At 36.3% G+C, this 23,912-nt stretch overlaps 1 protein-coding gene across 1 annotated transcript in view; it reads left to right on the forward strand.

The window, feature by feature from the left end:
• The window catches only part of DYNC1I2 (dynein cytoplasmic 1 intermediate chain 2), a 68,323-nt gene that overhangs the window by 22,333 nt on the left and 22,078 nt on the right, over positions 1 to 23,912 (forward strand). Inside the window, exons 5-8 of the mRNA XM_072418330.1 lie at positions 3,151 to 3,241; positions 5,983 to 6,006; positions 13,580 to 13,639; positions 15,040 to 15,155. Of these exons, the coding sequence (XP_072274431.1) occupies positions 3,151 to 3,241; positions 5,983 to 6,006; positions 13,580 to 13,639; positions 15,040 to 15,155 (291 nt within the window). The remainder of the gene's footprint in view (positions 1 to 3,150; positions 3,242 to 5,982; positions 6,007 to 13,579; positions 13,640 to 15,039; positions 15,156 to 23,912) is intronic.

Raw genomic sequence — 23,912 nt, forward strand, 5'->3', positions numbered from 1 at the left:
CATTTTCATGATTGACATTTCCTTTTTCAATTAACTAAAGAAGAGTGTATAGTGCATTATAGAATACTACTAAGTAGTGTCAGTGTGAGAGAGGGCCGAGCCCTCAAGAGTAACCTTGAATGGCATTAGCATACAGCTGCTAAAAAAATATACCAATTTCATTACAACGCCGTAACCCCGAAAAACTTGTGGAATTCATTTTAAAATTTAGTAAGAAAGTAATTTTACCCCAATGGCATTTTTATAATCTAGAAAATAAAATATATGCAAAACCATTCCCTAAAATCTGAAAAGAATTTCAAAAACTGTCAGTATTTAGATCTGCAGCTTTTATTATTTATACCTAGAGATCCACCATAAAAATCCTTGTTCAGTCACTACCTGTGGATTTCATATCTGCATTTTATTATATGCACATTTGTGGCCACATGTGAACATTTAACAATGGTGGCAAAGTTTAATTCAGTCTCACAATTCAGTAAGAAGGCTTCGCTAAATTAGCATATGATATGCAGATGACGCTGAATTTTTATTTTGTATTGGCGTAAAGGGTGGTGTGGATTAGTAATCTGGGGAGGTGGAACATCAAGATGAAAAAGTTACATCATAATGAGTAGGTGATTTGCTATCTGTATAGGCCCATTTTCCAAAAAAAAGCCTTTTACCAGCAAACTCCTTGTAAATTCTACTAGTCAAGTTGCACTTTTCTCTCTCCTTTTTTTTTTCTTTTAATAATAATAATAATAATAATATTATTATTATTATTATTATTAATAATAATAATAATATTTTTATTTTAAAGTTTAAGCACCCCAAAATACACCATAGAGTAAAGTTGTCCTTTTTTTTTTTAATACATCCTCTCAGATGTAAATCTTGTCCCATGTATTGTATTGTATGAAACTGCCACATTAACACCTTTATAAATAAGGTAAAGTACAAAATGTGCAGAAAGTTGTGTTATACATGAAACCGAATAATAACTGGTAGTGGCCTTGTGTAAGAATATAGTGGAACATTTCCATTAATTTAAATACATGTAAGATATATCCTCAATTACATAAAATAAAGTTCATCCTTTTCACTCAAGTCATTTCTGAGATGAACATTTAATTATAGGTTTAATATGCAAAAGCACAGATAACATTATTAAAGGAAATTATATTTATTTTTTAGGAACTTGCCATCATAAAAACCTTCCACTCCTATATGGTTGCGTGCTATTAAAAATGATTTGGATGGTTGGAAACGGCCTTACAAAATCATATCCATAGCAAGCAGAGCTTTGCACCACCACCTACCAATAGGTTCTTCATTTCTTCTGATTGTAAAAATTAGCACAGATTGTAAAAATTAGTCATGTAGGAAGGTAATCCTAGACAGAATAAAAGGAGCTTTCTAAAGGGACAGATTTGCCTTGCAATGTGCTAGTGCTACTGACTGGCAGGATTACCGGGTGTTAATATTCTAGTTTAAAAAAAATAAACAAATACATTGCATGTTTTTTGGGACTTTTATTATGAATATTGGGTTTTGGGGTCTATTTATAAAGCCGTGAATCTGACATTCTCTGAAACTTTCTCTATAGGTAATAATGGTCACAAGTTGCCAGTGTTCAAGATTTTAGATGGCTAATCACATGTCATATCTGATCACATGAGCAGCAATATGGCAACTGCAGATCTAAACAAACCAACATAGCACCACTTTAGCTCTATAAAATAAGAGAGTTTAGTTCTGCTTTAAAAAATCTTGATTAGACTATCCATTTTTATTGATGGATTGTCTTTTTTCTGAAGAAGATCTTAGCACCCTAAACTACATCATTGAATTCCTGCCTTCATGCCACACCTGAAGAAATTTTATTACCAGATAATGTGTATACTTTTATAAAGCTCTCGAAGACTGGAGAGGATAGACTATCATAAGGAAACCTGGGTGATCTAGCAAACCTAAAATAGATTTGGTGCAGGATAGAAAACATTTGCCAATAACAAAAGGTTTATAACAAATCCATTCCAGGTTTGCTGGATCACCCAGGCTCTCCCATAATAGTCTAACCTTACCAGTCTTGGATGGCTTTTATAAATCTGGCCCAATGTCCCTGCTTCTCTGTGGTCTTGTGTTGGGAGGCACTTTCCTATTCCGACCTACTCCTTAAAGCTGGAAATGCAGATGAGCTATATACACTTCACAGTACTGTTCGGCCCATGTGTTGAGGACTGGAAATGTGAGGTCTGCCTATCAACAGTTTAGGTAATAAAAAGAAAATTTCACAAATATATTTTTGATGGGAAAATGAAGGCAAAATTTGAATGCAGAAGATAAAATTTATTAGAATGTTGTCTATTTGAAAAGCACATTTTTTTTTAGACAGAAATAACTTTACTTAAATTTGCATATGATATGCTTTTGGTTATTACCAATTTTAGAATGAATTCAAAATAATAAATATGTGGTAGTTTTATTATAAACTAAAGTTTAGCCAATAGTGTTTATTTTATGGTACCAAGATTTTCCCATTATTTATATAATAATTACAATTAACTATTGAGTTTAAAAATTATTAGGCACAGTGGTTGTGGTACAATGGTGTTTGATGGCCTTGTACTTAACCACGTGATGTTGGATGGATAGCCCGGTCAATAAAACTAAAGTTGAGGGTTGTTCAGATACATGGTGGCTATACACATAAAATGTAATGATCCCTCATAGATTGGGTCATTTGGAATGATTTTCCCTTTAACAATTGCTTGAAACAACAAATAAAAGATCTGCTTAGATCAACTACATTGAGGTTTTTGATGTTTATATTTGCTGATATGCACCAGTCTTAAAATATAAGTCACTAAGACAATGGAATGTTCTAAACCTCATCACTCATTCTTTTCTCCCTTGTGTGTCACCAACATGTTTTATGCAAATGCATGAATAATCCAGCATGTGATTGGTAACTCTCTCTTCCCTTCTTTTTTCCCATTCTTCATCTCCATCCATGTATGTTTTTGGTTTGCCATCCTTCTGTTTTTGTTACCCCGTTTTATGTTTCTTTTTTATCAACACCTCACTTTTAACTTGCTTTGGAAACATCTTAAGCGGTCCCACCCCTGAGAATAGTAACAGAGGATACGTGTCTGTTTCACTATTTAGTCCCTCCGCCTACGTCTCCTTCTTCTAAATCTGTGAGCACACCGAGTGAGGCTGGAAGTCAGGACTCTGGAGATGGCACCGGGGGAGCAAGGTATGTGGTAATATTCAGTAAATACAATACCTGTTCTGTATTGACATCTTATTAAGGAATACCTTCATCTAAGGCTATAATTCCATTTTTGGTGTTTTGTGGGTTCTTTTGTGTCTGTGCTGATGATAATTTATTAGATATATTTGGCATTTTCAAAACACTAAAAAAGTAAGTTTTTGTTTAGGTGGAGGCTGTAGAGTAGTGCTGTGACCAGGCCATGGACAATCGAATATTTAAATATTCACTTTGCTAAAAAAAATTAAAAAGAAAAAAAGCTAACTGACCTCTGTAGCCATGTGTATTGTGGAGTAATTCATCCTTAAAGATTTCAACTTGGTTTTGACAGCCTGTTGAAAGCCTGCATGTTTTAAAATTTCTAATTTAAACCCAGGTGTACAGAATGAGTTCCCCTTCCCATCCTAAACAGCTTCAATGTTTTAAGTCTGCATTGTAAGAATGTGTTTCTCTATAGTGTCTGCAGCTACAGAGGTCAACAGGGACTTATTTGTTAAATATTTACATGCTCCTAAACAATAAAAAAAGGTATTAGTTTTTATAGTCTTTAACCAGCATAGTATGGTTTATTATTGATTAAAGAATTATTTCTAAACTCAATCATGTTGTTGCAAATTATATGTAAAAAAAAAAACAAAAAACAAAAACGGTTTTTGTCGCTTTTTTTTTTACATGTGTCACCTGTCCGTGGCTATGTGGGTGGAGGTTATCCTTTATGAATTAGGGTAATGATAGTAGTTTTCTTTATTTGTGGAACAGACACAAAAACACTAATGCTAAGCAGGGTGGAGAATACAATTTACTCCAACAGGCGTTATTGCTCTCTTTGACACCATTTGAGAAATGTTCCTACACTTCCTGTAACACTTATGGGTGTTCCCAGGTGTCCTTACAACAGGGGGCTCAACTTCCAATATTAAACCACAATCAACAATTTGAATGAGACAAAACTATACATAAATAATGTATATCTGTATAAAACAGAATTAATGATATAATAAAGCATAGCAGTCCTTGTTTTTAGTATGACCTGCTGGGCTTTGTACCAGAAGTTCATTTCTGAAGATGTTTACAAAGTTGTCATTAGTAACTTTGCAAATAAAATGTAATTGATGTGATTTCTGTTAACTGCTTACCACACTATGTTGTGTAATGTGTAATATTTCTGGTATTTGTCTTATGGATACCTTTAAAACATGACTGGTTACCGTCAAACGATTTAGGCTTTTCTCATCCAGGAAAGAGCAGCCAGCTCATATTTTTTACCCAATTTCCCCATATATAAACTCCACCATAGATCCGTTCATTACCAGATATGGTGGGGCTTGCAACCCACTCTATTCCTTGAAACTTTGCAGCTGATTGGTCTTGCCCAGTGCAGGGTTTTCATCCCAGTGAAGGAAGGCCACTGGCATAAAGTCAACCTGTTGCTTTCCCTATAGTTAATAGGTTTAATTGCACAACCTGATCCCATAGTCCTCCTTTTAAAGTTAAATTATAGTTGTTTGGTGAAGGTCTTCCTTATAAACTGATTTTTCTTTTTTATGTGCTCTTTTACTGCACATTATTGGTATAATAAAGTGGACAGAATTTGAGATATCTTGGGGGGAAAAAATTAAGAGATACAAGGAAAGGTTTTCTCAAGTATTTTTGTGCTGCAGAAAAGTTGTAACTCTTTGCAGAAAAAACTGTAACTGTTCTCCTTTCTTTAATCTAAGTTTTTGTATACCCCTGCATCCACATTCTACAAAATGTAATACTTCCTTTTATTTCTGTATATAGCTAATAAGATTTAAATTTTTATAGCTTGTTTGAATGTGGTTGGTGGCGGTATTTACCTTTTTTGTAGTTAAAACACTTATCCCGCTTTCCATAAATAAAAGACCTTATAGAGATGGTGATGCTTTTTCAAGAGGTAAGTCCAAATGGGTTCCAAGATTACTGGCAACACTACCAACATTTTTGCTGGGATTAAAAACTTAATTTTGTCCTTAAGCCTACATTTTTAAATTTGAACTGGAGTGCACCCATATTTTTTTATTTCAGATCCATATTAAAAGGAGCACAATAGTTAAATATTGTGAATATCTAAAATAAACTGCCATTCATATGCATTGACAACAGAGACATTATTGCAGAAGGGGCATCACCTGTCCCTTTCTGCAATAATGACCTGGAAATTTAAAGTGGAAATGTAGTTCCGCTTTAATTGTGTTTGGCAAGTGTTACCCATTCTGTTGTGGTGCTGACCACACCACCAGTTATCTGCTAAGGATTGATATCTAGTGAGATTACATACTAATCCAGATATCTAAAATTCTGACCTATGCAGCAGTATGTTTAACAGATTCTTTTTTTTTTCCCACAAAGGACATAAATTTAGCAGACAACCCCTATATTTTTTTTTACTTTTCTATATTATTGGTTTACATTATAAACAAGTGTATTCAAAACTATTGTTATTGTATTTAACAATTCTTTTACTAATTTTACTAACATTCGGTCTGTAAGGTACCTTCCATTGCAGGATTTGTTACATTCAAATTTGCCCGCAACATTATAATCTCTACTTTTCAATGGTCCCTAAAATACATCCAATTACAGCACTCAATTAGTATGTAAATATTTATCTGGTTTAGTCAGTGGAAGGTACCTGAAAATGTAAGTGATCTATCTAATATGGTGGTGACCTGTGTATTAATCCCCTGCATGTGCTTGTTTTGCAGTTCCAGAACCGCAGTTACCAAGAAGTAAAGCATATATCTTTTTATTTTTTTAAAAACATACTATATAGAGTTATTGTATACTGATGTCTTCTGAAAGAATAATAACATAAAACGGCATATTAGGAACTGGCATCACCAGTTGCTGGTCAGTAATACTTATGTGGAATAGCTGTGGGTTAGTGCATGGCCTTTTTTTTATGCTGATACTAAATTTTAGTTGAGCATACAGGACCATCAATGGTAAAACCTATAATATAGATATTTAAACTAAACTATTGAAAGGTGAAATGAAAGTTTGTCGGCGTGCCATGTCTACTTCTTCATATGTTTTTTATTTGTGCCAAGTTTTCTTTAAAGCGACTTTAAAGCTTTCATTAAAACTTGTCAATGTTGTCTTCCACACATTATTCCTATGTTCACTGTCTCGAAGAGTTACGTTTGCTGAAGAATCATTAGCATCTGACATGCTTTCAAGAGGTGTATTGACCCCTTGCTGAGTTCTGTGGTTCATTCGACCAGCCCTGCTGTCACTACTGTGTCCTTTGGTGGATGGACCCACAGAGCCTAGGGAATCAAAGGAAACCAAGTATTCGACACTTTTTGAAGTATTTTGGATGCCAAAGTTTCTTTAACAAACTTTCGATTTTTGCCCCTTTGAAGAGCTGAACGTGAGGAGTGGGACAGGTAAGTTTTCGGTCTCTTCTTTTCCAGTAGGTGTTATTCACACGATTTTATTCTGGTGAGAGGTTTACATTTGAAATGCTCAGGCTGCCATATTTTACATGTTCTGGAAGTTAGTTGCCTAGCTCTTATGCCCATCCTATTGCTTCCAGCTTTGAGTCCCTAACTTGTAGCAAGTATGCTGGTCAATAATTCTTCTTTAATTTGCTTCATACCTGTATCTTGTCATTGATTTTAAAAGTATTATAAACCAGATGGATCGGCATTGTGGTTCGTTATTTAGCATTCAAAGCGCTGAAATAAAACCTCTTTTTCCAGCTGCATACTAAACTTGGTTATAAGCTTCTCTTTCAGACTCTGGTTTATGTGATGTCCATAGCAATGAGTAAGGTTTTCAAATAAATTTAAATACACACATGTAGATTTCAGGAATTTACTTGGGAGGGCAGAATGTTTGCTGGAATGTTTGTTTAAACCACACAGCTAGTTGACACTTGTTACCTTTTAGTCAGTTTTGTGATTCTTCCCATTTCCCACACTGTATAGTCACAAGATGTTGTCACTGAGGAGCATGGAAGACTAGCTTCCTACATAACTTTCAGCAAACCATAATTGAGAATCATGTCCCTGCTATCGTCCTTCTCTCTTGCCTAAAAACACTTTAGTTTCACTTAGCCCCGTGAGTATTAAAAAAAAAAAATTGAAAAATTGATCTGCACAACTGGTACAAACATTAACTTGCTAGGTAGAAAAAAAACATTAATCTTACAGATGGAATCATAAGAACAAGTTTAAAGTGTATGTATAGTCCATTTTTTTTTTAAAGAGAAAGATTAGAACTTTTAAATGTTAATTACTCTCTGGATTGTCCAATGGAGAAAGCTGAAAGCTGTCTATTTTCCCTAGTTTCTGATGCTTCTCTTGGACTTTAGGTTGAGGAAATCATATCAGTAGTATACAAAGCTAAAAAAATAACTGGTAATGAATTTTTACTCTTCCTCAATCAATCAAAAATTAAAAAAAAAACAAAAAAAAAAAAAACACATGTTGGCAATACATACAAGTCAAATGTCTACCTTGTGAGCCAGTCTTTGGGAGTTGTAATGAACTGCTATGTAGGCTTTGCTTTGAACTTTTAGTTCTCTGCTTCAAAGTAATAATGTTCTCAGGGCAAGGGGCATTTTACATTTGTACCAAAGTCATAAAGAATAAAATAATTATTTTTAATTCTCACAATGTACAGGTTGGTAAAGCCATTATACTCCCAGTCCTGATGCTTTTTCTGCTTTCACAGGATAGGCAGCTACTACTATAGTCTAATGCACAAATAGAACACAGACCATGGTTATTTTACACACACATACTATATATATCATATGTATTTTTGGCCAAAGTCATTGTGAAGAGCCAAAGATCCAACACATCCTTATACTGATCAAACTTGTCCACCCTACCTACCTTCCATATTTTTCTATTGGCCTGCATAGCAGTAAGCCATTAGGAAGGTAGGAGGTAGAAAGCAAGCTTTTACACCACCGCAAAATGTTGGAGTTTTGCCCGTTTAGGATAGCCTGGTAATTGGACATATAAAAAAATTGGGCAGATAAGTGAGGGAAAGCTGCTGCTAGTCTAGTGTAGACACCTCTTTCTTTTCTTCTTATATATAAATATATATGTGCGTATAAATCTCTTTAAGAGGTCTGAAAATTATGATGTAACCACTCTTAATATGAGATTTTCGTTAGTTTGCTTCTGTCAGCGTGCAAATAGCTTGCCATATAGTGAAGTTGCTCAGAAATTAAATTATGACTTATTATTTATTTGTCGACTGTGACTAACAGTTTTTCATCTGTGCCCACAAGCAGAGCTGGCATAATTTAAAAAAAATCACATTCTCGCCACGGCAGGCAATTCTCTTATTGGCACAGTTTAAGTAAAATCCACTTTAATGTGTGTTTTAGGCCTTAAGGGTAAATGAATGATGACTGGGGCTGGAATCACATAGGTGGGCAGCAAGCTGGAATTGTGTCAGATCTCTAATTGCTGGATACAACCGAGTGATGTAGATTGAAATATGGATTGTGTGACACATCAGTGCAAGAGGTTAGTTTGTAATGTCACCCCTCACCCACTTCCAATACATAAAAAGGCTAAAGCCGCCATTGCAAAGCATGAGGGTTAAGCAGGCCTGCCCAATTCTGCTGGGCTGCTGAATTTATATTAGACGTATGGTGGGTTTCACATGAATTGACACATCTGAGCCTAAGGCTGTGATTAACCCATAATTACAGCCGTGTCACATCTTGGCAAGACTATCAGTACCACATCCCAGTGGAAATGCAGATTGTTTCCTTACCAAAGAACCGATGTGTTAGCCTTCTTCCTGTAGCAATAGTACCATTTCCTGCACATGTTTTCTGCTGTGGGCAATGTCACCAGATACCGATCATTCACACCCAGCATGTACAGGTCCTGCCTAGGATCACATGCTACAGGGAGATCAGATCTCACAGTGGATGAGAAACAGATTACAACATTCTCTTTAGTGCTGTGGCAGAACCCAATACATCAGACAGAGGGTCTGCAATATCAATATATATTGATAGAATATGAACAGACTTCCCTAAGATTTGTATAATCAGTTGGGTAATGAAAAATGTTAGACAAATGTAAAGTATGTGTGTATATGTGTATGTCTATATATATTTTTACAGCTGCTATATAAATAGGTGCACCTATCACCCAAACATTTTTCTAGATGTCTCCCTGTTTGTTAACCATCAAAAGACCTATTTAAATTCTGATGTGTAATGATGTGTGATGAGCCTGTTGGTCTCATTTTTTCAAGCACTGAGCAAAGGGAATGGGGTGTTTATTTGGCCAGAAAGTCACCAGAACTCTTACTGTGCACATTCATTATATAATAGTAAAATAGTGACACTGCCAGATGCATAAAATGGCTGTTTAAGGTAGGCTTTGAAAATTGCACCTTTTTTTAAAGATTTCTGTTCTCCCTGACATTTTTAGACAAGCTTCTTTTTTCAAATCCTGTTTGTTCCAGATGCAGTAGAAAATGGTTATATTCACCTTAGAAGCCCCCAGCACAGGGTGAAGATCCAGACGCTTGTTAACAAGGACTTTTCAGCACCATCATACATAACTCCCATCCGCATTAACATAAAATGTTTTGTAAGCACTGGCAAAAGTGATTAGTTTCGAAATATGTCCCTTGATACCATCGGGGGGGGTGGAGACCATCTTCTCACATATTCCTGTGTTTCAAATATGTCTTAAACATGCTGACTCCTAAACTGGACAGCTGCAGTGAGTTACACAACCAGCCTGATTGTTGCAAAGCTTGGGTTTGTAACATTAGAAATTGGATGGCTGTTTTGCTTAAGAATATCAAGCCATGACGCCATAACTGTTCTGCATAGTGTTTCCCGAGAACTGAGACCCGAGTGTGTATGTAAGACTGTAAATAGCACAGGTAGTCTTGCAATAGAGGTCTCCTCTGGTCAAAAAAATATTTCCCAGCTTCCATGTAAATGCCACATTTACACTGTGCTTCAAATCAAAAGTCCCTGCTCTGAAGGCTTTGTACCACAGGGAATGTTTTGGCGTCACACTAAGCCTACAGTATAAATAGAAAGTTATTTTCGTTTAGTCAGATTATGAGAATATCAAAAGTATTGCACATAGATAGTTTATGTTTATGTTTACTGTTTTCCATTCAGTCGTGCTGTCCTTGCTTTACTCGGATAAAAACGGAATCAAGCTGCAGTTGACCAACTTGTAAACTGGATATTATTGTGGGTTGTCTGCTGTTATGCAAACAACTTGTAATGTTGAATAGATTAGAAATGTAATACACAAAAAGCACACAAGTGTGAATAGGCCTAGGTCAGAGTAGTGACAAGTTCATCTCTTCACTACCTGTTTTCTACAGAACAGCCATTCATGTAGCGGGGGATCTAAAGGTAAATGAGGCTGTAAGTACTGTGAGTGAGCCCCCCTTTGTCCAGTCTGTGCTTTGATACAAGAAACTTAAAACATAAAGGTATTTTTATAAATTGTCTACAATTAAGATTCACAAAACTAGGATTCACACATTATCTGTTAATTTGTATTATAGAGACTTTTGGATATATTTATGTTAAAGTAATATCACATAACCAGGTGCTTTCTTTTATTAAAAAAAAACAACAAAAAAAAAACAGCAGGGAAAAAAATTTATCAAACTGTTCCTGCTGGCTGGTAAATAGAGAAAACATGTTTGCTGCATTCTAATATGCTTTATGCCTTGTATCTATTATTTTAGTTATTATAATTTGGCACCTAGTACATGGGATGTAGTTTTGAGTGCTGAAGAAGATCTGACCTGGAACTGTTATAGGAAAGATATAAAAAAAAGATTTAACCTTTCCTAGCGGTACGTTTCTCTTTGGTTTTTTATGTCTAAAAGCGGTACATTGTTTTTCATGAAAATTTTTTTTTACAGTATAATATATTATGAGTATATATATTATATATACTGTGAAATAAATGTTCTTGAAAACAATGTACTGCTTTTACAGTCCAATGTATTGCATTCAATACAGTTATTTTGTATTGAATGCAATACAAATGGATTTTGAATTTCCAGCCCCGCCAGCAACGTACACACTCACCAACGTCCCCAGGAACTCCCCCGGTGACTCATCGTGTGCAGAAGACGCCAGAGGAAGAAGAAAGAAGACAAGGATCGCGGCGATGGACAACGCGGGACGCCGGCGGATCAGGTAAGCGCTGTATTTACTATCTTTCCCATAGGTTTACCTACCCCGAGCGTGACTCGGGGTTACCTCTATCAGCAACTTTTTTCTACCCCGAGTCACACTCGGGGTTACCGCTAGGGAGGTTAAACAATACATTATTGGCAAAGAAATTTTAATAAAATGATCCAAAGCTCCCATCTCCCTTTGAAGTTCTTGCTTAGAATTAAAGTTTTCATTCTTAATGTTTACACCTAACATTCACAAAATGTTTCATATATATGTATAATATATTATATTTCATATATTATTCAAATTATACTAATTAAAAATTATAAATCTTAATTGAAAGTTATATGCATCCTCTGTAAAAAAAGAAAAATGGACCCTTAGTCTATACAGTTTTTAACAGGTTTGCTGGATTTAGTTCTTCCAGCTATTGGCATCTCTTTTGAGGGCTTAGGGAAAGAAAACAAAATAGCTGACTGCTTTAGTCTGCTACAGCATTATGACTGTGCTTAGCTACAGTAATAATTGCTTCCATAAGAGTATAGTTCTCTAAGTATTCCTATAATGTAAGTAAGGAAATTCTTAATGGTGTTTTCTATGCTGTATGTCTAGTCCTTTGTCTGACTTATGTGTGTGTATTAAAAAAACAAATGTTTGCATGTTACATGGCTCACTTTTTTCATTGCTTTAAGCGTTTCAAACTTCAGAGCCATTTTCACATTTCAGTTATGGGTCTATTCACCATGCAATGAAATACAAACCTATTTCACATACTGATTTGTAGGGGAAAAAAAATTTTTTACAGTTCAACAAGTGATCATTTTAACAACTCTTGTTACCATTGTCAGTAGAATACTTTCCTCACATAAAGCCTTTTCTTTTTTTATTGTGTTTGTCAAACAAGAAAAATAACAATTTGTCAAAGTAAAGAAAATACAAGAAACTTGGAAATGACGAGAGCTACATATGCCTCATAATGAATGAGTGGCGTAACACTACATATTGACATGCTGAAACAAGGTAGCAACCAACAATTAGATTAGTCATGGTAGTATATAAAAGTTATGGGCAACAAGAATAAATTAAATGAAATAACTGTAAAGTAGATGCCTTCGTATAACAATTGGATAAAAGGTCTATGTGAGAAAAAGTGAAAAAAACCATGGTGGTAGAGTATGAAATGATAGACGGTGAAGGTGGCAGGGAGCATTTGGAGTGAGAGAATGGGAGCTCACCGTTAGGAGGAGGCCAAGCCCATATGTGTAAAAGTCCCTGGTTTTCAGTGGCTCCAAATGATATGGGCACGATTCCATTCTGTTTTGCAATTTTTTTTTGAATGTCCCTGTCCCATATGACTAGCAGTATTTTGCTTAGGGACAGTTACTGGGCTTAAAATAGCAGGAATTGAAAGCAGTGGAAGAGATATTCCAGGAACATTGGACTAGATTTAACAAAGTTCTCCAAGGCTGTAGATGATACACTATCATGGAAGAACCTTGAAAACATTTGTCAACTTCTTGCGTTCTTTAATGTTTTAAATTTTTTTTTATATGCTCGTATCACAAAAAAAAATGAAAACCTAGGCCCATAAATTCAATTAAAAAAAAAAAAAAGGTTGCTAAGGAGTTCAAGGAGAAAAGTAGATATTAAAGGATGCTTAGTGGTAACAAGGGATTTACTGTGGTAAATAGGGAAGACTTACAACAAAAAAAAAAAAAAAATCTTTTAACATTAAAACCAAAGATTTCCGTGGGACAGAGAAAATACCAAATGCACATCTTAGAAAGTGAACCTGGATTTTTTTTTTTTGCCCTGAATGGCTAGAGCCTATGATTGCCTCTAGCTCTGTTCATACATACGGGTCAGATTACCTTAATGAAGGTGGTGTAGTATGTTTAATAAAAAAAAATATTGTTGGTCATGTTTCCACAATGAAATGTTTTTTTTTTCAGTCTAGGTCTAACTTTTTGATGACATGTATTTATATAACAATTGTCTTTTGCATGATATTTTATTGTGTTACTAACCACAGGAAACAGTTTTCATCTAACCTTTTCTAACTTTCTTATGTAATAATTTTAAAGAGTTTGGTTTGTTTGCTTAACTAACGTTTGACCTTTTCTGCTAATGCTGCGTGGTTGTCTGGCAACCAGGACACTTCATTGGGACACTGATCCATCAGTTCTTCAGCTCCACTCTGACCATGAAATGGGGTACTTCAACCATTTTCTGTCTGTTACATTTTGCTTGTTTTTTTTTCTGGACTTTTTTTTTTTTTTACTTTTTTTTTCTGTACCTGTTTAAAGCTGTCATAGCTATAGTGGTGTTTTCTAACTAGGTTTACTGTAAAACTAACAGTGATTGTATACCAATATCCTTTCAGTATCTGTACATATGACATCTCTCATTTGTAAGGGACTACTCAGTATCACTTGCTAAGCATCTTGTGAGTTGTCTTGTCTGCGCTTTCTTGCTGCTTACAAGTTTAGTTCTTAGAATTCATAAAATTCAGAATTCGTAATCATAATATTTAGATGCCAGAGGATGTGGTCCTTAAAGAGTGAAATATCTTTAAAAAAAGATAAAATTTGGAGCATCAATCTTATGATCATCTATTCCATGATTTTTTTTTCTTCTCCCTCTCTCAAAGGTCAATGCCCTGCTTGCCCCTGACTTACATTTGCTCATAGAGTGAAATTTAGGACTAGTTCCAGAACTAATAAATGCTGTAAGGAATTGGGGACTGAAATCAGCAGCAGTGTAAAATAGTTGAGCTCATCCCTTAAAATGTATCAAGCATAGCAAACACAACAATTCCCCATAACGTTAAGTCACCTGTCTAATATTAAGCAGATCTACCTTAACTGCTCTGACCTGTCGATGCACAAGATCTCTGGTGGCCTGTGGTATCTGCTACCCAGTGTTAGCATTAAATCATTATAGACTCACTTTTTCTGTTAGCCTGAATTTTCCATAGTGTAACGTTCTGCCATATCTTTCCCAGGTAAATGACAAACCGAGCCATCCACTCCATCTAAAAGAATGTTAATAATTAAACCAGGCAACCTTCATTTGTTTTTTTTTTTTTTGATGGGTCTCCTGAACTTCACGTGCCTACTGTAGGCAATTCAGTAGGTGGAGAGCGGTCCTCATGGGCTATGCAGTGGGCTGCTGTGCAATGTGTTCTAACATCTTTCTCTCATGGCTTGCATTAAGGTTTTCAGCATATTCTGCTACAGTAGTTCTTCTCTGAGATCAAACTAAATAGGCTAACACTCTTTCCCCCTCAAGTACTTCAATGGGCATTTGACAACATGACCTTGTTACTAGTTCACTATTTGTCCTTTCTTACACCAGTTTTTGTAGGTTTTAACCACTGCATACCAGGAACACTTTACAATTATACCATGTAGCAATTTTAAAACCGTTCTTGGTATTCAAATCTTTACAAGTACTGTTTTACTCCTTTTTGTCTTCATATTGATTAGACACTTTAGCATTTTTTATTGTATATGAAATATTATACCCTATTTGTATTTAGCTGTATTTTATTATTTACTTAGAATCTATGAATAAGCCAGAATGCTTTAACATCTAGTGTCACTCTCTCCAGACGTGGTCCTTTAAAGTTGGGCATGGCCAAAATCACTCAAGTGGATTTCCCTCCTCGAGAAACCGTCACATATACAAAAGAAACCCAGACCCCAATCTTGACTCAGGAAAAAGAAGGCAAGTTATGACTTTTTAATTCTGTTTATACTGTGTGTTGTGTTTTTTTTTTTGTTTTTAAGTTTACTTTCCCCAAATATACAAGGTTGTTCATCCTCTAATTTTATTCATGCCAGATAGATCCATATTCAATAAAGTTATTAAATTTAATTTTAGGTGGCTGCTACCCTATTTCCCCGATTATAAGGCACTGTCTTATATTTTTTGAAATGCCAAAATATGCCCTAGGTCTTATTTTCAGGGGATGTCTTATTTTTCCATGAAGAAGACTACAGTACACATTTATTGTTGAAAGTCACTCATGATCACTCATGTTCCATTGATTGTCCCCTTCTGATCACTCATGTGCCGTTCATATTCCCCTTCTGATCACTCTATGCAATGACTGTCCCCTTCTGATCACTCTATGCCATTGATTGTCCCCTTCTGTTCACTTACCGGTAATTAAGTGTAGGAATCTCCGTTAGGGCAGGGATCTCCGTTAGGGCAGGAATCAGCAGCTTGCTTCCTGGTGCAGAATGCCAGCTTGTTACTTTCAGTTTCACTCTGCACTGCAGCCAGGAGCAGACACATGCTGCAGCCAGCATCAAGGTGACACACACAGGATCGGATATCAGAGGATGTCTTATTCACAGGTGAGTGTCTTATTTTAATTATTTTTTCAAAAATCGGGGGTGGCTTGTTTAATGGGGATGTCTTAAAATCGGGGAAACACGGTAGTGGGTTGAATTTGCATTTGTTTACCCGTTGTTTTCCGATGGCTTGCAAACACTATACTGACAAAGGCAGGAGCCATGATTGTCACCAAGGCATGACATGCCTTGCATTCTTTATCTCTTATTATTTAGATTATTATTACTAGGGAGCTGCAAAGTGGGTCCCTTCATAAGGGCCCCAGATCTTCTTCTTCCAACAAAAGGCCAAAGTCATTTCTGCACACGGCCTACTGATGGCTACGTCCGTCACTGGATAGACTAGTAGTAGTTTACAGAAGGAAGGTAACATTGTTTTTGCTTTTAGTTATGCTCAGAAGAAGTGACAATGACATTTGTCTCAAGATCATCAGGTATTTTCTGTACTTTCTGAAAATTTTATTGGTGAATGTTAATATTGCCACAAATTCACTGTCGTCTTCCGTTCCTGTAAGCTGCACTGTACTTAAAAACAACATTATCTTTCTTATGTAAACTACCCATCCCTTTAGCCTTTGTGTAATAGAGATAAAACACATATACTTATTTGAAATACATCCTTGGTTACCGCCATAGCTTCCCCAAGCGATACAATGGTGCTAATGAAAATATATACCCAGGGACAAGAAATGTGTTTTAGGATATGCAGACTCATGAGGTAAAAATAAAGAATTTTGATGCCCAAGAAAATGAATGCAGCCACCAAGAAGCTGGCAAACTGAAATATATTACATGTTGTTTTTGGTTTGGATATACTTTAACTGTTTTTACCAAGTGTACACTGCACATATTTGCTTTAAAGAATTAAAAATGGATTGCCTCATGGCCTTCCGTTTTTTTTTTTTCTTTCTTTTGTTTTTTTTTTTCCACACTAGTCAAGACAACAGTATGCTTTGCTTTTGAATACAGAGAAAAAACAAGCTGGGAAATAAATGTTTCACGTGACATGATTTACGCATTATATATGTATGTATTCATTTGCTTTTAAAAGCTGTTAAGTTGAGAAGAGATAAAGTGATCCTACACCAGGGTTCAGAGACAGCTCTTACAAAATGCAGCTGGAACAACGGAGCTCTCAGCGAATTAAATGAACATACATTTCTTCCTTTATTCTTAGATGCATCTGTAAATAACTGTGTGACAGGCACCTGAAATCATCTTCTGAGCAATCTGGAAGGGAGTTTTAGATTAGTGTAGGCACGATAGAAATGTGTATACCCCATACTCCGTGAATAAGTCTTTAGAGGGGTTAGACCACAGCTGTGCACTACAGTGTAGAGCTGGGCACAAAATCCCTTTTATTTATTCACCGTTTGAGCATAGTAATAATAATGTTTATATAATGCTCATCTCTCAGTGGGATTCTAAAATGACTTGCAGTTACAAGTAAAAACCTGAAAATGTATGAAGAGAACAAGCACAATATAAATATAAAGGGTATAAAAGAACAGTGCGCAGTGATTGGAGGAAATGTGTGCTCGTGGTAAATAACCACAACTTCAGCTTGGCTTTCAGAGAATGGCAGTGACTGATTAGGGCTTGCTCAAGTGTTTTCTTCCCTCCATATGTGAAGCTGTCTTACCTCTGTCAGTCATTTATGTGTAAGTAGGTTATTTAATAAAGCAAAGTGAGGAAACTTAAACCAACTTTTTACAGTTTATTTTACCTTGCCAAATATGTAGACAATTGTTATGTCCATGAATGGTTACACATCTAAATAGATATGTCTTAGTGAAGAGGAGGGAGGCAGTTGGGTTAGCTGCTTGGTGTTCACAACTGATTCATGTAGCTGTCCAGCCAATACGAGGATTCCTGTTTTCATTTCAATTTTAAATAAATCAAGAGGCTATTATCTGGTCAGCAACATGCATCAGTCCTGTCACTGAAATGGTCATCATTTATTCCAAACTTGAATGCTGACATCTTTGGTGCCATGATCTGACCAGTTTGCCAATGCGATATTCTAGAGCAGCCTTCTTAATTTTTTGAGGGAAAACCCTTGAAAAATATTTCAGGTCTTAGGGAACCCTTGTTGAATTTCCTCAGCTTAAAGTACATTAGCTTGGTGGTCAGTAGGAAGAATGCCTCCAACCCTAAGAAACCTTACGTTTCGACAAAACTTTGTTTCTAGAGAATTGGATTACTAATCGAGTATCCAAACTTGCTATGCTCCATATACTCTCAACTTATTTCTTCCCAACAGTATTCTTGTCTATTGTCATCGGCCAAGCTGATATACGAGGGGGTGCTGGGAAGTTCCTGGCTTTGCCCAGAAAGAAGAGAGCCAGAGTTATGAAATTACACATTTTATATTACATATTCCCCTCTGAGACTGATGCACTTGGTACAAACGTAGTTGCAGCTTTTCTAGATCGTTTAAATAAAAGTCCTTTGGTTGGGCCGCAAACCAGCTATCAGCAGCATCTTTGACGTCATAAATGTCCTCAAAACGTTGCCCCTTCAGGTGTTTCTTCAAATTCAGGAACAGATAATAGTCCCAAGGGGCCAGGTCAGGTGAGTAGGGGGGATGCTGGACCAATTGGAAACCCAGGGTGTTCAATTTGGCTACCACAACGATGTGTGTGCAGGTGCATTGTCCTGCAAAAAAAGGATCCCTTTGGCCAACTTTCCACGGCATTGTGTCCTAATTGCCTCATTTAGCTGGTCCAGGAGTTTAGCATAATACTGTTGGGTGATACTAGAGCCCTGAGGTAGGTAGTCCACCAACAATATACCGTGTTTGTCCCAGAAAATGCCAGTACTTTTTTGATCGATTTTGGGGTTCGGAACTTCTTCCGCCGCGGGGACCTGCTGTGGCGGCTTTCCTTTGACTGTTCCTTGGTTTCAGGATCATAGATGTGGAGCCAAGTTTTATTCTCCGTCATTAACCTAGCCAAAACGGCTTTAAATGCGTCAACTCGTTCTTTCTTCTGATCACTGTTGCGCATGTCTAGGATAGTGGTGATAACAAACACAACATGCCCCTGTGAGATGTCAAGTATCTGGGCTATCTTTTTTGCAGATATTAACTGGTCCTCAATAATCGGCTCATGGACATCATCGCAGGTTGCCAGGTCAGTTCAGGTTGGGGGGCGCCCACTGTGGGGCTCATCTTCAACAGTGAAATGCCCAGTCTTAAAATGAGATATCCAAGTTTTGATAACTGTGCTGTAGGAAGGACATTCCCCCTGTGCTTATGACATCTCAGTGTGAATGTCCTTTGCTGTCTTTCCCTGGAGAAACAAAAACTTCATGTTGGCCTGTAATTTCAACGACGTGTAATGTGCTTGTGCCTCTGCCATCACAGCTTCTCACTAAAAGAAAAAACAGTTTTAAGAATCGCAAAGACCTGATATTTGCACAGTTACATACTAAGACAGTAGGCTGTCATATCACCCCACACTCATTTTTCTATTTCATCGGGAAGGGGGCAAAGCCAGGAAATTCTCAGCACCCCCTCGTACAGTCAGGTTTTCTCCCTCCACTTGCTTTCCCCTGCTAAATGGAACCGCTGGAGTTTTCATGAAAGCTGAAATCAACACCTAAATAGCATAAAGCTGCTGTGCTAACTGGGTAAAGTCACCTGCCTTTCTTAAAAAAAAAAAAAAATAAAAAATAAAAATTGGTTTAAGCCATTAGTACTAATGTCCGGAAGATTCATTCTAAAGCATTGTGTGTTATGTGTGAGTTAAACTTACCTCTGTGACATTTTTCAAGAGATAAAGTCATGGATTCCACAAAGGCTTTACATATTGCACTTATCTCTTCCAAAGTTCTCAAAATCATCTTCCTGACGTCCATCTATAGTAATTAAACAGGGAATATTGTAATTAAGTACAGGTTTGGTTAATATTATGTACTTATATATTGCCTCCATAGTGAGCGGCAGTGTTAATGCAAGTAACCCCGCTATAACCATTGTTCTGATCACCCATTAATTCCCCTGTATGACATTCTTTGTATCCCGCCACTTCTTGTCATTTATTCTTTATTTTAATAGAAGGCTCTTGTTAATTGAGCTCAATTTTCCCATTAAGCTTTTGTTTTACAGAATTAATCTAAATTCCGAATTGGAGCATGCAGAGTGCCTGTGTTCGTCATGCATAAAGAATAGGTTATCTGCGGGATTGCCTGCCTGCATCTTTCTCTGACATACTGACGTGCTCTAAATATACATATCCTAATGCCCTTGTTTGTGTACAGCGCAGTCTGCCCGCCTCCCCCCGCCTGCCCTCCATCGGGCATGCCCAAAATCAAAAATGTAATCTTGCTCCAAAAACCTTGATATGAAGACACCTTGAGCTTAACAAAAGGCACCCATTTCACAGATGATTTAACTTTGATTAACCTGCTCTGCAGCAAAAGATTATTCAGACAACTGGAATTTTGCTCTATAGTGTTATTGCCGGCTGCAGCCTAATTTCCAGAGCTGTTTTACCTTCCATCTCGCCAAAATACATCACAATTTTGATGTTATCTCAAAGTAAAAATTCATCGGTTCATTAAACCAGCCTTTAGCATCTATTGACAAGAGGTTTGTCATTCCATAAGGCAACCTCTACTTTGCTGCCATTTTTACTATTCCGCATGTAACCTTAGATCTGCTGTCAAAAAAAGCATGGAGTTAACCACTTAGGAAACGGCAATGAATATTCATTGATACGTTGACGTGACACTTGGGGTCTTAACAGCTTAGAAGTTCATACAAAGTTTTTTTTTTCTTCCCCCCGTCATCCTTATTTTACATCTAATATGCACTGCGCTTTAACAGAAGAAAAGGAAAATGTAGATTCAAGAATACCTAGAGGGTGAATACATCATTTTAAAAGCTAGGGAAGGGGTTGTCTTGCATAAATATATACATTTAATATTTTTTTGTTTAAAAAAAAAGCAGCTGTTAAGATTGGTAAACACATTTTTGGTCTGATATATATATATATATATATATATATATATATATATATATATTCTATATGGCCATACATATACATTCTGTATATACAGAAATATTGCTACTAATAAAGCTCCTTTCATGTTTGTGTGACTTTCACATCTTTACTTGCTTGCTGATTAGTTTTTTTAATTCATGGATTGTAAACGTTTTCCATGTAATCATCAGTATTTCAAGAAATGTATTTGGTGCTTCTTAAGGAGAATGTACGATTTAAAAGTCCTACCTAATTAAATTCAGAAGACACCAATCGATATTTATCTGGATTGAAACAAGTAGTGCTACCTTTTTTCTCTGATAAAACAGATCGTTCCACCCAAACTCAACCTGATCTAAAGCTAATGTGGAGCAGGTCAGGTGACTTTCAACTACCTGCAGCTTTGTGCATATTATTATTATTATTATTATTATTATTAATAAACAGGATTTATATAGCGCCAACATATTACGCAGCGCTGTACAATAAATATTGCACATTAATTGACACTGCTTAGGATTTACTATTAAAATAAAAGAAAAGTGGGACCTGTCTGGAGTGACTTAAGAGAATGGGCATGACACAACTCGACTAAGCTTGAAGCAGAGTCTGCATATGCAAAAAGCAAATATGGCTGCCACCATGTACATATATTACAATTTGTTCAATAATAAATCTTGTAATCTCAAGTTTAGCTAGTGTGTGTGTGTGTGTGTGTGTAGAGAAGGCTTAAAACCCTTTACTTAAGTGCAATCTTTAGAAGAGAATTTCCCTCTTAAAAAGTCACTAAGGCTGGGTCTACATTAATAGTTTTAAAAACGCATATAAACGTTCCTACCACATTTATATGCACTTTTACAAGTGTTTTAAAGCTTAACTTCAAAACGCTTAAAAAACTTTAAGAAACACCTATGATGCCTTTTACCGCGATTTGCCGCCATTTTACATAAGCGTTTATAAAAGGTTTACCTTTAACCCTTTCAGGGAAATAGTACAGGGGCACAAAACCCTTACTTATTCTCTGAAAGGGTTAAAATATGTGTAAAAAAAAATTGGACGAGGCTTTATTGTTAAATTATTTTAATAAATCTGTGTGTTTTGTGTAACTAAACTTTTTCTTTTTATTATTTATAGGTTATCTAAATGACAGGATGATTTCCATGGCTGCAATCATGACTTGAGCACAGCCCTGGGACTCCTCCTGACAGTGAGGTATCGCAGGGCACTAGGGGTTAAATGAGGACAAGGCTCTCCATTCACCTCTAGTGCTCTGTGATTGGCTGAGGTTTTACGTTTCTCAGCCATTCAGCACTAGACTTGAATGGGGAGACTTGTGCCCATTCATCTCTAGTGCTCTGTGATTGGCTGAAAATAAAGAAACCCTAATGACAGCTCAAGCAGGGTTTCCTATTTTTCGGCCAATCACAGAGCACTAGAGATGAATGGGCACAAGTCTCCCCATTCAAGTCTAGTGCTGAATGGCTGAGAAACGTAACACCTCAGCCAATCACACAGCACTAGAGGTGAATGGAGAGCCTTGTTCTCGTTTAACCTCTACTGCCTGGGGATCCCTCACTGTCAGTGAGGAGTCCCATGGCTCTGTTCATGTTATGACTGCAGCCGTGGGAATCATCCTGTCATTGGGGATAACCTGGAAAAAAAAAGTTAGTTACTCAAACACACATATTTAATAAAATAATTTAACATTAAAGCCTTGTCCAATTTTCTACACATATTTTAACCCTTTCAGGGAACTTAGTAAGGGGTTTTATGCACCCCTGTACTCATTTCCCAGGGCAGGGTGGTAGAGATCTGGGAGTCTCCTTATTAAAGGGGGCTTCCAGATTCCAAAGACCTGCTAAAAATGTTTTTAAAAGTCCCCATTGTTTTCAATAGAAGCTTTCATAAAAAGCTTACAAACGCTTGTAAAAACCTCCATTGAGTTCAATGGGAGCGTTTCCAATCGTTTTCTCGCGTTTATCCTGCGCTTTAATTTTTTAAACGTTGCAAGCAACGTTTAAGATAACGCTCATTAATGTGCCTGAAGGAAACGTCCTGGTGTAGATTAGCCCATTGGAATGCATGGGAACTTCATACATGGGCTTTAAAAGCCTCAGGTTAAACGCTGGGGAAACAGTCCATGTGGACTAAGCCTAAAGCAAGTATTTCCATTGAAATATTTACCTACACTCTCTATTCTGGGGGTCAGATGTTAAATTTTGTTTTTCTTCACTTACTAACACTAGTGACCTGAACAGATTTTATTATAGATCTATTGGAGTTTACCAACATTAAGGAGTTTTGACCCACTCAATTTGTTCCCGTTATATACATTAAAGTAGTATGTCACACTGCACAGTTGTAGTAAATGTTATTTATCTAATCAGTCAGTCCTAAGTTCTGCCTTTGTATGGCCAGTATTATCATTGTCTAGGGGGCTGTAAATCCAGAAGAAGTTGGATCAGAACCCCAGTAAAGCAGCCGCCAGTTTATCCTTGCTGAAGAATTGGGTATTTTCCCTACACCCCATCAGTGTCGGCAGGATTACTTCCCTGGATCAGTTACTCTTGCCTGTTTTTGTATCCTGGTCTGGATTAAAAAAAAAAAATCCAATATTCCCTGAGAGTCACTTGACTATCACTTCCTGCGTCAAAAGATAAAGACACTGGCTTCCTTAATACATTGATGGCAAAAAGAGTTGAGTACCACATATGACATTAACTTTAAGGACAGCTTACAATAGATTTCTTGATGTTGCTTATGATCTATATAAAGATTAACATTTTTTGTGTGCAGCCCACTAATATAATATAATTTACTACTAATGCTATATTACACAATAGAACTATGAAAGTGTTAATATATTCCAAACATAAAATCTGAGTATACAATGCCGAATATTGGATGTACCATTTGTTTGCATTACAAATTTCATGCAATCCAAAAAAAATAAAAAAAGGCCTTGCCAGATCAAATTTTCGATCTTTATCTAGTTAGTTATTTTTATCAAATTTTGTGGATTCTTTTTGTCTAATTAAACAATATTTTTTGTCAAATAGGTTTAAAATATTGCATATTATTTTTTCTGCTATTCTTTGCATCATTAGGGCCTTTCTCTTCACTTCCCCAAGGTACAA

This window comes from Pyxicephalus adspersus, chromosome 7 (assembly GCF_032062135.1).
Source record: "Pyxicephalus adspersus chromosome 7, UCB_Pads_2.0, whole genome shotgun sequence".
Lineage (NCBI taxonomy): Eukaryota > Metazoa > Chordata > Amphibia > Anura > Pyxicephalidae > Pyxicephalus > Pyxicephalus adspersus.